Raw genomic sequence first — 12,945 nt, forward strand, 5'->3', positions numbered from 1 at the left:
ATCCCCAAGCGCAAGCGGTGTCATTTTAGCACGCTGAGGGAATGAGTGCTTCCGTAGCATTTGTACTTGAAGACATCGTACACGCCCTTACCATGTTGGAGAATAACTACAGGAAGAATTTGAACTAATTACTGCACGGTTTACAAATTGTGTAATCTAACGGGATGGGCCGTCGCCGGGATGGGTCATCGCCGGAATGGGTCGTCGCCGGGTATAAATCGTCGGGATGATCGATGCCGGTATGGTAATGTTCGCCGGGATGGCTTGAAGCCGGAAAATTGGTGCCGGGGTGTACGTCGCCGGGACCTACATCGCCGGGATGGGATGCACTGTCCCCAAGATGGCCCACCTATAAACAAGGGTGCACAAAAAAACGAATCCAACCCTTACCTGACCAAGATGTTCTAACTAACTAAGCAATCAGTTAGATACCTAACTAGATAAGTACAATCCAACTACACTGTGTTTTCTTATATTATTACGACGACGCAAATATTATAAATATATATACACTACAACGCAAAACTCAAAAACGCAATGCACTACAACAGTAAAACAACGACGCAATTAATAATTAATCTCATTTTCAAAAATGACGAAACAGGAAACTCTACCTTTTTCAGGTTATACCTCCAATTTTTGTGAGGATGAGGACGCAAGCGCAACGCCCTAGCGCTCGCAAGAACGCACAACATAGGCGCGCGTTTAAATCTATTTTATTCTACACATAGGCGTACAGGTACAAATTATATTGTTTTAAGCGAGTAAAATATCAAAGACTCACAATCATAGTATGATACTTAAAAAAAAACCAATCTCGTCATATTAATTATCATATCACAGTATAGGTACATAATATACAAGCAGTCCATCTTAAGCGACTGCAGGCATGCTGAGTGTTTTAAAAACTCTAGGGCGTTTAATAAAGGGGGCTTACTTGACCGCCATTTAAGTTCTAAAATTTTAGCGTAAAGTGCAACTTACTACAATAATACAAGGTATTTCAATGAGCGGTCTTTTTAAAATTACTACTAAACTGAGAGTAAAACCTTAAATTTACTTTTTATTTAGGGGATTAACTGGGACTATGACTCGTATTACAGAAAATGTAAAGCTACAATTAATTACTTATTATGAGTATTACCAACTAATAAATTAATTTACAGAGTGAACATAGTTTATATCTGTTCCGAAACTAAACGTTTGATACCTACACAAATCGAGAAATGTATAAATAAATTACATTACATTTCAATTACTTTTTAAAGGGCTCTGGAATCCCGATTACTTTTTCATTAAAACTTTATTAGCCGAAAAAGTAATTGGTAAGTAATCGATATTTTTTTAAGAGCTGGACCTAGCTCTTGTTTCCAACCCATTACTAACATCAAAAGATATGGCGGAAATTGACAAAGGAAGTGTGGGGGTTCAGCTAACGAACAAGCGATGTATTTAGTTTACCTTCCATAGGTATCGCATACAACAAACATTTTGTATTATTCACCAAATCTCATTGGTTGGTGTTCGTTGGCCCTTTCTTTACATAGATATTCAGAACCTAGTTTCTAAGTGAATCTGGTATATTTATTGCACCAATATTTACTTGCATGTCAATGGGTTTTTATGGAACGCCGTTTTACTATTTATTCCAACATTTTACAATGTATCATTTTAAATAACAGTCATTCTTATTCTCTACTATTTTTTGTTTGTTCTTTTTATCTAACACATTAAATATGATTGTTTAAAAAATGTTACTTAATAAAAATGTTGCATGAATTATATTGTTATATGGGTGGAATGCATTTGACTTTATTCTCAACAAATAATTAATAACAAAAAATTAAATTGAATTGGAGGAAATACTTCCATTAAGAAAACGATTTTGTTCAACAAACATAAAGATTCATCCATTTTTAATGTGGAATTAAAATTATCAAACAACATTTTAATTCAACAAACATTTTAATTCAACAATCATATTAATTCAATTATTTAAGTGTTGTACAAATATTTTCAACGAACATTTTAATTCATCAATCATATAAATTCGTTCTATTAACATTAGAAAAAATTATTTAAAGTGATTGTTAAATTAAAATGTTACTTGAATTAAAATGTGACTTGAATTAAAATGTTACATGAATTAAAATGTTACATGAATTAAAATGTTACATGAATTAAAATGTTTGTTGATAATTTTAAATCGTATCTGAGATTGTGCGGGAGTTTCAGGAACTTCCGTTTAGTCCATTTGGCCACGTGTACACTAGCGCCCAATTAAAATTATCAACAAACATTTTAATTCATGCAACATTTTTATTAAGTAACATTTTAAAAACAATCACATTTAATAAATAACATAAAAACAACAATTGTAAAAAGAAGAGACATACAATTGACTGTTATTTAAAATGATACTTTGTGAAATGTCGGAATAAATAATAAAACGGCGTTCCATAGGTTTTTGACAAAACATTGTAGTGTTAAAAGTAGAGGCAATATTTTTTAACTTGTACCTATCTTGTTTATTGCAGAAAGCAGGCAAAAGTTTGTATTGGGATAACATTTGTAATTACTACACAGATATACCAGGTGTTCATTCAAAGTCGGAACATAGGGATAGGGATAGTTAAACGTTTTTGCTGGTTTTTTGCTTGCCAATCTATTTTACAGAAAAATAAATAGTATCAATAGGAAGAGAAAAATATTGCGCATTCAATGACTGTAGTAACAAAATTTAAATTTGAAATTATTGGTGTAAGTTATCAAAATACTCATTAAGACTGATTTTGCTTTGTCATTGTTTGTTTGATTGGGGTTATTGAAAAAAATTTAGGCATTGTCAGAACCACCCTAATCCCCCTCCCACTTTAAACCATCGAAAAACCGAATTTTTTGGATTTAATTTTTTTCTGGCATACTGTTGCTTGAAAGAATCTGAAACATAACCTAAATAAATGTTGAAGTTTTAAAACTTCCACATTTTTACTAAGATGGCTGCAGTTTTATTTTTTTTTTTAAAAAAAAAGGTGTATTATTTTAAAAACCACTTTCATGATTTTTTCAGAATCTTTTGAAAGGGGCGCCATTTCCAAACATGCGAAAAACGCGATTTTTTATTTTCTGCGTTTTTTTTACTTTTGTTGAAGCACCTGTATTAAAATGTGAATTCAATCCTAAATGGCCCATTTTGTCAATGAATACTTTTGAATTTTGTCACCTCAAAAAATGCGGAAAACTCAAATTATCGCTAACTGCGATTTTTGGTTATTTTATTGTGGTTTTCGGTTTGCGCAAGAATCGCGACAAAATATTGAACATTTCATGACATAGTATTTTGTTAGACCACAACTTTATTAATTTTGTGGCAATTTTTTGAGAGGTACGTCATCTCAAACAATTGTGGAAGACTTAATTTATTGATATTTTCGCGATTTTGTGAAAACATACCTCATGAACTATGTGAAATTTTTCTATGAGATACGATATTTCAGGAGTGTTTTATTTTTGGAGAAATAATAATGTTACTTTTATCAACAATTCTGAGAAATGCCATTTTATACCAAATACCATGCTCGAGACCCTGCTCTTATCGGAGGGTTAAAGTTAAAGCTCATACAACACATTTATCATGTGCAGGGTTATAGTGTTTGCTTTTTAAGTTCGAATTTTTATAAAATTAGATAAATGCTTTATTGATTGAATATTTAAAATGAACATCTAACCTTATTAATTCTCCAAAAATAAAACACGTACCTTCCTGAAAATTTATACAAAATTCATGGGGTTCGTTTTTACAAAATCGCGAAAATATCAATATATAAACAACAATAAATTGACTAAAGATTGCAAAATGTTATCGATACATTTAGTTTTTCGCGTTTTTTGAGGTGACACGCCTCTCAAAAAAAGTGACAAAATTGACCATTTAAGATTGAATTCACAATACTTCTAGTAACAGGCGCTTCGGCATAAAAAAACGCAGCAAATTACTAAAAAATCAACCATTTTGTTTAAAAAAATTTGGAATTTTAAAATTTGTATTTGGTGACCACAAACTTTTGTTTCACTGCGATTGAAAAAGTTTGTAAACAAAATTTCAAATTTTATTAGTTTTAATTTTCTATTACTATTTTTCATTAAAAACATTTTTAAAATCCCATGACTTAATGGTCAGTTATGGCGTATTTAACAAATTTAATGAAAGAATCTTGAGAGAAAAAGAAGAATCGTTATTTATGTGTGGTGGAATTAAGCGCCTACACAACAGCGACCTAATATACACGCATGAGTGGTGGCACTCTTGCTTCATCGATCTAAAATACATGCATTAACGAACATTTACGATTCAATTCTTCTGTCTCTGGTACCTACTCTTCTTCATTCCCAGTTACAACTGGGAATTATAAATGTGTCGAAGATTTTTTATAATTCCCAGTTGTAAGTGTAAAACTGGGAATTAGTGCTAATTTACAGTTACAACTGGGAATTAGTGCTAATTCCCAGTTACAACTGGGAATTAGTGCTAATTCCCAGTTACAACTGGGAATTAGTACTAATTTACAGTTACAACTGAGAATTAGTATAATTTACAGTTACAACTGGGAATTATAAAAAATCTTTGTATATGTCCTTTCCAAAGCTTCGTATGATCATGCTGAAGTAAGCGCCAATAGTAATGTTAATGATATGCAAATTTCAAAAGGAAAAAAACGACGACGAGTGTTTGATGCAATAAATGATGATATAGAGCCATATTATAAAAAACCTAAACTTAATACAATTTTAAATGTGACAATTGAAAAAGTAAATAAGGTTCCAAATAACATGCAGTTTGTAAAAAAAATTGACAATCTTTTCGTTTTATTTATAACTTTATTGAATAGAGATATTCCAACATGGGTAGGATGGAATAGCCAAAGAATTCGTGATGATCTTCCTCTTCAGAAAATTTGGTACCTACCACCAATAAATGCATCCCCAACAAATAATGCAGTTGTTTTGCACACTTTAAAAATTGCACAAAATGTAGCTTCTCAGTGTGCACAAAAATATATCTCTGTCACGTATGACTTACAAATTGCAAAGACAGCTATGCAAATTCAATGCCAAGAGTCGCCAAAATATGACAATATATTTATACATCTAGGCGCTTTTCATGTACAGTTGTCGTATTTCAAAGCGGTTGGAAAATTTTTAGAAGAATCTGGAGGACCTTATATATTAATAGAGGCGAATGTTTTGGCTGCAGGATCATTAAAGGGGTTCATTACAGGCACCCATTTTAATAGGTGTAAACGAATCCATGGACTTTTAGCTACAGCAATCCAACGTTTACATTTAGAATCATATTTCGAAAAGTATGGAATTGATTCAACTGCTTTGATACCAAGTTTAGAAAATGTAGAGAGTCTGGATAATCTGCCTGCAGACATAGACGATATGTTAAATAACTATGAAACATATTATAAAGATACAGAAAATGGCCTCTATGGCAAAACTGCTAAATATTGGATAACTTATGTGAGCCTTATAAAAATATATCAAAGATTCGCAAGAAGCATACGCACTGGTGACTTTGAGTTGTACGTGTCTTGTTTGCCAAAAATAGCTTCTGTTATGTTTGCCATGAACCATCACAATTACTCAAGATGGCTATTGCGATTTTACGACAACATTGTCGACATTGATAGTACCCACCCTGGACTTAAAGAAAATCTAATAGCTGGTGGGTTATCTATTAGAAGAACTGAAAAGAATTTTTCACGTACACCTGTAGACCTTACTTTAGAACAGACTATTAATGCAGATGCTTCTGGTAAGGCTGGAGGAGGAATTGCGGCGCTTACAAACTCTATATCTGCAAGAAAACGGTGGGCTGTTAGTCATTCTCTTCGAACTTCATTAACCACTCATCTTTTAGATAAATTAAATTTATCTAACATGGAAGATATTACTAACGAAACGCGACCTCATATAATGGAAAAAAATTATACTGCTCTCTCAGAAATAAGAAATGGCATTCAAAATACACTAAATCCTTTTGATAGCAGAATTAATAAAACTAAACTGTTTAATTTAGCAACGGGAAAGGCAGCTAGTGGAAATACTGAAGATTTCTTGCTAAATGTGTTGCAAATTGGAGAAAAGGCTAGGAATGATTTTCTAATAGAATGTAAAAATAATAATGAAAGATTTGAAAGTCCTATTAAAAGACAAAAGGTTTATACTTTTGCCTCAGAGTCCAAGAAACTTGTAAAGAGGGATGGAAAAGACACTGAGGTCAAACTGGAAAGAGACTTAATGGGAAGAATGCTAATATTAGCGTTAGAAAATAACATTGATCTGGAATTAATAATGCAGTATCCATTAACATCTATTCCGTTATCATTAGGTCATATTGACGGAGCTATAAACAAAACAGCAAAATCGGCTTTATTTAAATATTTAGAAAAAAGAACAAATCATTGTCATCCCACTGTAGTCAATTGCACCTTGGTTGATGGTTTCTATTTTCTGCACCTTATAGCAGCCAATCTGCCTATGACATTCGGTAAACTGGCTGGACAAATTCTGTCAAAAATTTGCCAACTAAAGGGAAATAGAATTGATATTATTTTCGATAAAATAATTAGTCCGTCTATTAAAGATCTCGAGCGAGAGTCTCGGGGAATTTTTGACAGAGATGTCGAATATAGCATTACCGGACCTGACCAGAAACGACCTACAGATTTATTTAAGGCACTCAGATCAGATAAATTCAAGTCCTCGTTGGTAGAATTTCTAGTCCAGGAATGGTGCCAAGATCATTATGCCACTATTTTAGGGGACAAAATTATTTACGTAAATTGTAATGATATATGTTACAAATATAGTAACGCAAATGGATTTATGTTACAAGAAATTAAAGAAGAACTAATATGTTACCATGAAGAAGCCGATTCCAGGATAGTATTTCATTTGTCTAAACTTCCAGAAGACAGCAATGTCGTTATAAAAGCTTCGGATACGGATATATTCATTATCGCCCTGGGAAATTTTTATGTATTGCCTCAAAATTTATCAATTTGGATTGAAACAGGTAATAGGAAATAATTATTACCCACGGTGAAATCTATTTTGCTTTAAATACATTTTTAGGTACACAGCGTAACAACACATTAAGATACATCCACTTGAATGCCATAATTCTTAGTTTAGGCCCGGAACTATGTAATGCTATGCCAGCTTTTCATGCAATTACGGGTTGCGATTACACCGCAGCTTTTGCAAGAAAAGGAAAACTGAAGCCATTCAAAATTTTAGAACAAGATAAGGACATGCAGGCAGTTTTTGCAACTTTCGGCAATTCTGAAAACGTAGATGAAAAACAAATTAAGGCAGTTGAAAAATTCGCTTGCCTAATATACGGAAAAAGACAAACAACAGAAATAAATAAAGCAAGGTAAGTAGGTGGGATGCCCCATCTTCGAGTGTTTATTAAAAATATTGCAGATACGAAATTTTCTTAGACGCATATAAACCCAAACATAATGACAATGAGATATTTAATCGAATACGGCAATTCGATGGTAGCTCACTTCCACCATGCTCAGATGTACTTTTAATGAAAATTAAAAGAGTCAACCAGGTTTGTGGTATTTGGAGACATGCCACACAAAGATCCCCTAAATTTTACCTGCCTGAAAACCACGGTTGGATTATTGATAACAATTTGTACACACTACGCTGGTACGCAGGGCCCCAATTTCCCGAAAAATTGGAAGATATCCTAACTAAAGACATTAATGTACTTGTGGATGAATCTGATGAGGATCAAGATCCAAAATATCGTGAAACTAGTGATGAAGAAGATTAATTATTTAGGTGTTTTTTTTTACTTTTGTATAATAGGTTATTGTTTTCTTAAAAAATATTAAATGATGATGAAATACAGTACATATTTTTAATATTAATATGGCGGCCAGAACGCATGTAAGCCTGAACACTGTAGACGTCTCGCTCTATCGAGTTACTCCTTACGTGTTAAACTGAGATGGAATGACAATCTTTAACGGCGTCTGCTATCAAAACGCTGCCGTCTGCTCAAATTCTGTTTCGACACATCGTTTTGCAATTTCCCGCTCTTTCTTTTAAGTATAATTTGAAGCTGGAACAATATCACGAGCTTTAACGAGTTTTTTGCTATTTTTGTTAGCGTCTGCTGGACAAACGCTGCCACTTGGATCGTCTGCCATTATCGATAAAGATATAACTCAACATTGTGCATCGAATGGAACATGTCCCATCCTGGAAGAAATCGTGTGATTTCTCGAAATTTTTTCCAAATTTGAGCACGCGCCCTACTCTAACGCTGCCAATATAACCCGGCAGACGCCCGATTTAATAATGTGCATGTAAAGTACTTTTAAATAAAAATAGTGAACCTTTGGAATAATGTCAGGTGGTATAATGTTTGCTAGCTCTCGGACTATTAATTTTTCCTTGATGTAGTGATTGGATTCGTTTAAACCACAGGTAAAAATGTCTTTAATCAAGCTTTCACGTAGTGCTCCCAAGTCGCAGGACAGGCTAAGATTTGTTAATGCTGTGACATAATCCTCAAGGGATTCATTGCTACCTTGCTTTCGTGTTATAAATATATGCCTCTCAAATGAAATATTAGCGGTAGGTGTAAAATGTGCATCAAACCTCGTTTCTAGCTCGTCGTATTTCACAGAATCCAAGTTTTCGTTAAAAGAATTGTAGATTTTCAAGCAATCGGGGCCCAGGTAGTGAAGCATTAAGGCGACTTTTCTTGCATCACTTTCTTTGTCAAGACCTGTAGCTCGCAGATAAATTAGGAATTGGGTTTTCCAAGTTTTCCAGGCTTGTGATAAATCAGGTGCACGCAGATTCATAGGCTGAAGCGAACAAGATGCCATAGGTGCTGCTCTACTACACGTGCTTCTACAACAGATTGGTTAGCATTTGAATTTGACGGATTTACTTCATTGTCTGGCATGACGGGCTTGATTCTTTATTTACTGACAGATTAATTTTAGACGACAACTTCTGACACCATATTATGTTGGGTGATTGCTTGGATTAATATATTAACACACAGGTAGCGGAACAGATCTTTATTAGACAATTGTCATGTCACCGGCCATCGAGCAGCTGTCGTGTCAAGCGTACCGGCTTCGTCTTGGCAACCTTTACGAAAGACATAGTTGCCACGTTTTATAACATACAGATATACTATAACAACCTCGACCTACACCGACGAGCGGCCGGCAACAGATCTTTGATCACCGCTGTAACCAGGCTACGTGTTTGTCCAGATTTTCCTTTGTGTTTGTTTTGTTTTCTTTTTCCCTTTCAGCGTGTCCCACGGATGCGGAGCGGTGACAACCCTAGTTGAAAGTGTCTTTTTTCATGAATTGACTTGATTAATGAGGACAAAGCAAATTCATAAAAAAATATCACTTTCAAACCTAGCTGTACAAATAACTATTTCGATGTGTTTTAGTTGATAGAGAATCAATAAAAAAGCCTTGGTTTGAACAATACGTATATTAAATACAAAACACAAAACCATCCTCCATGACACTACATCAGTCCAAAGATCATTATACACTAGATAGTCAGCGTCTGTATAAAAGTTGGACGATCAATTTTGTCCGCAGGATAAGTCGACTCTGTCCGCAGAGTCAATGTTTTCAACACAGTAGTACATTTGCACGCCTCGCGTGGCCTTGTCCTGTAATACGACCCTTCTGTTTGTTCAGCCAGTCGACCCCGACAACCTATTTTTAGACGCGTTTACCGTTTGAATTCAGTTCGTTTATTTTCACTAAAACCCGCAATACACGATTCAATTTTTACATGTAAAATACACGAAAAATGCATGTAAACATTGATGTAAAAATATGTGACAATACACGTTAACATTTTTCGTTTACAATATTTTGAATTTCTGGGAAAATTGATAACTTCGGATTATTGGCACCTACCTTCATGTTCAATTAAACTCAAAGTTAGGTTAGGTAAATTTTGAAATATAATGGACTTGGATAAGAATTTATTATTAAGTGCCGCCGTGATAGCAATAAGTGCAGCGTCAACGACTGTGTTAAAATTGCAATCAAAAGAAAAGAAAAAACGGAATCGAAGAATATGGGTGCGTTCTTGGGTTGGAAGAAGAGATAGCAAAGGAATCATGAACCTTGTGACTAATGAATTATTAACAGAAGACCCATTGGCATTCAAAAATTATTTAAGGATGTCCAACACGTCCCTATTGAAACTGTTGGGAAAAGTGGAAAATCTCATTAGCAAACAGGACACTGTTATGCGTCAGGCAATACCAGCAAAGCATACACTAATTATTGCATTGCGTTATTTGGCGACTGGAGAAACATTTAGAAATCTTATGTTCTCTACAAGAGTGCATGAATCAACCATTGCACAGTTTGTCCCTGTTGTGTGTCGAGCAATTTATTCTGTGCTAGTTAAGGACTACATCAAGGTACATTTGTTAACTTATGTACCTATATATGAAACCAATAGTAATATAACTTTTTACAGTTGCCCGAAACTTGTTCTCAGTGGGAAGAAATAGCTACAGGTTTTTATAACGAATGGCAAATTCCAAATGTGCTTGGAGCCTTAGATGGCAAGCATATTGCGTTTTGTGCACCATTAGCATCAGGATCCACTTATTATAATTATAAGGGATTCCATAGTATTGTACTACTGGCTCTTACAGATGCTAAATATCGATTTACATATATAGACGTTGGTGTGAATGGTAGAGTGTCTGATGGAGGTGTGTTTAGTCAAAGTGATCTGTATAGAGCATTGGAAAATAATTCTCTCAACATACCACTTGATAAACCGCTGCCTGGTATGCAACGTGCAGTACCGTATGTAATTCTAGCGGATGCTGCATTCCCTTTAAAAAAAAATATATTGAAACCATACCCATTTCGAGGCCTCACTGAAGAACAGGCGATATTTAATTATAGGTTAAGCCGTGGACGTAGAGTTGTCGAAAATGCTTTCGGTATTTTGGCCAATAGATTCCGCATTTTGTTGGGAAAAATTAATTTGGGAGCTGATAAAACTCGAGATATTACGTTAGCGTGTTGTGCTCTTCATAATTTTTTAATTGCTGAAAGTAATCTGTATGTACAATCGGTTGAGCATACCCCCACAACCAGTAACGATCAACTAGGAGGAATTGGTCAGCAAATTGGTAATCGTCCAAGCAATACTGCAATGCAAATTCGTGAAGAATTTAACCGTTACTTTAATGGAATTGGAGCAGTAGAATGGCAAAATAATATGATTTAAATATAGTTTTCAAATAAGTTTTGTTCATTTCAGTGTAAAGAATGAGTTTAGCATATAAAAAATGTTTTCTAGTGTTTTATTTTATAAAATATAAATATAAAAATGTTTTCTTCAATTTTCCTTTTCTTGCGCATCGTAAATGAGCATCATTATCTGTCTCTTTACTTCTCTTAGGATGTTACGATCCGTTATCATCCGCATTTCTGATTCAATATTTTTACAAAAGTTTTTGGTTGGATCATTCTCGGATTTACTTACAGCCCCAATATTAGTTAATGCCGACGTGGAAGCTTTTCATATTGTATATCTCCTGTTGCAGATTCTCTTTTGCGTTTTTTTGTTGACTATAAAATTACAATTAAAAATCATTATACTATCTCCATAAAGAAATTACCTTTTGAGAAATGGGTGTTACAGTAATTGGAGATTGACTATTTAAATCGTCATGCGGTGTACCAACATTAAAATTCCCCATGTCATCTATTGTGCCCTCGTAAATTAATTCGTCCTTTTCAGAGTCGACTTCTCCTTGGTAAACTTCTACAGCTTGCCCTTGTGCCGCATGCTACAAATTTTTTTCTTCGTACAAGTAACATAAAATAAAACTTACATTGATTGATGAAACATTTTTCGTGGCATTGTGAGGTGCTTGCCGATGGTGTAAGAAATTCAATAATTCGAAACACCACCATGTCGATACATACACATCGTCTAATCCTGCACCTGAATGTTCGCTTTTTTTTAACTTATTAAGTTCACTGGTGTAAGTTGTTCGTAGCCCATTTATTTTTTTTTGTATTACATCCCATGTCACGTCTGTATTACACAAATTATTGAAATTTGTAGTAATTTCTTCCAGGGCCATTCTGCGCTTTGTTTTGTTTTTATAGTGCACACTGCTAATTAAATATAAACATTCATGTTGTTCATACAATTGTATGAGTGTTTTTGTGTGGTCTTGGTTCCACATTTTTAAATAAATAAATAAAGTACGGGAAAGAATTGAGGTTACAAGTTTGTTTTTACACTTGTACCAATATTTGCGTTTTGCCAACCACAAGTAAATAAACTGTACTACAGCGAACTAAAAATTCATGACAATGACCTTCAGAAATAGAACAAAACCTATTTGTTCAATTTATGATGTAAAATTGAATGTAAAAATTCACGGTGACAATACACGATGTAATTAGCATTTTTCATCAAAATTCATGAATAATTCATGTAATTTATGATGGTGTACTACGGCTTTAAGCGAGATTTTTATGCATTTGTTGGTGAACGATTTTAGCGAATGGATTAAATGTTGTGTTGAATTTTGAAATAAAGACCTTCCTTGGTGGCATACATACAGATTGATTTTTATATCATAGTTTAGTTTTTTAATTTATAGTGAAAGTGTACAGTATAAACAGCTCTAGTTTATTTTTATAACGAGCACGCAATGGGGAAAAGAGACAAATGCGTGTTTATAAACTGCAGTAAATGTCAAAATGACCATCCTGGCTTACGTGTATTTAGAATCCCCATTTGAAGAACGATCGGGCCGTCAATGGATTGTGAAGTCAGGTTAGTAAATACAGCCCCCTTCCCCTTATGAATAGG

At 34.0% G+C, this 12,945-nt stretch overlaps 3 protein-coding genes across 3 annotated transcripts; 2 read left to right on the forward strand and 1 right to left on the reverse strand.

Moving 5' to 3' along the window:
• Positions 1-4,710: 4,710 nt before the first annotated feature.
• On the forward strand, positions 4,711-7,861 carry LOC116169200. Its single transcript, XM_031485229.1, has 3 exons — positions 4,711-7,084; positions 7,144-7,447; positions 7,498-7,861. Exons 1-3 carry the CDS (start codon positions 4,831-4,833, stop codon positions 7,859-7,861), a joined length of 2,922 nt encoding a protein of 973 aa, XP_031341089.1. The 5' UTR covers positions 4,711-4,830.
• Positions 7,862-10,389: 2,528 nt separating this feature from the next.
• Positions 10,390-11,516, forward strand: LOC116169508 (putative nuclease HARBI1). The gene is made up of 2 exons (XM_031485623.1): positions 10,390-10,513; positions 10,573-11,516. The coding sequence occupies exons 1-2, from the start codon at positions 10,418-10,420 to the stop codon at positions 11,338-11,340; spliced, it is 864 nt and encodes a 287-aa protein (XP_031341483.1). The 5' UTR covers positions 10,390-10,417; the 3' UTR covers positions 11,341-11,516.
• A 96-nt stretch (positions 11,517-11,612) lies between these two features.
• On the reverse strand, positions 11,613-12,360 carry LOC116169201. Its single transcript, XM_031485230.1, has 3 exons — positions 11,951-12,360; positions 11,735-11,905; positions 11,613-11,684 (listed from the first exon to the last, which is right to left on the reverse strand). Exons 1-3 carry the CDS (start codon positions 12,308-12,310, stop codon positions 11,613-11,615), a joined length of 603 nt encoding a protein of 200 aa, XP_031341090.1. The 5' UTR covers positions 12,311-12,360.
• Between the last annotated feature and the right edge of the window lie 585 nt (positions 12,361-12,945).

This window comes from Photinus pyralis, unplaced genomic scaffold (genome assembly GCF_008802855.1).
Source record: "Photinus pyralis isolate 1611_PpyrPB1 unplaced genomic scaffold, Ppyr1.3 Ppyr1.4_LG4, whole genome shotgun sequence".
Lineage (NCBI taxonomy): Eukaryota > Metazoa > Arthropoda > Insecta > Coleoptera > Lampyridae > Photinus > Photinus pyralis.

Bases quoted from the DNA above. Each gene is read 5' to 3' on its own strand.
- LOC116169508 (XM_031485623.1), top strand. From the start codon at position 10,418: ATGTTCTCTACAAGAGTGCATGAATCAACCATTGCACAGTTTGTCCCT. The intron at 10,514-10,572 runs GTACATTTGTTA...AACTTTTTACAG, and splicing joins TAGTTAAGGACTACATCAAG to TTGCCCGAAACTTGTTCTCA.
- LOC116169201 (XM_031485230.1), bottom strand. From the start codon at position 12,310: ATGTGGAACCAAGACCACACAAAAACACTCATACAATTGTATGAACAA. The intron at 11,906-11,950 runs GTAAGTTTTATT...AAAAATTTGTAG, and splicing joins AAAATGTTTCATCAATCAAT to CATGCGGCACAAGGGCAAGC. The intron at 11,685-11,734 runs GTAATTTCTTTA...GTAATTTTATAG, and splicing joins TAACACCCATTTCTCAAAAG to TCAACAAAAAAACGCAAAAG.
- LOC116169200 (XM_031485229.1), top strand. From the start codon at position 4,831: ATGCAGTTTGTAAAAAAAATTGACAATCTTTTCGTTTTATTTATAACT. The intron at 7,085-7,143 runs GTAATAGGAAAT...ATACATTTTTAG, and splicing joins ATCAATTTGGATTGAAACAG to GTACACAGCGTAACAACACA. The intron at 7,448-7,497 runs GTAAGTAGGTGG...AAAATATTGCAG, and splicing joins ACAGAAATAAATAAAGCAAG to ATACGAAATTTTCTTAGACG.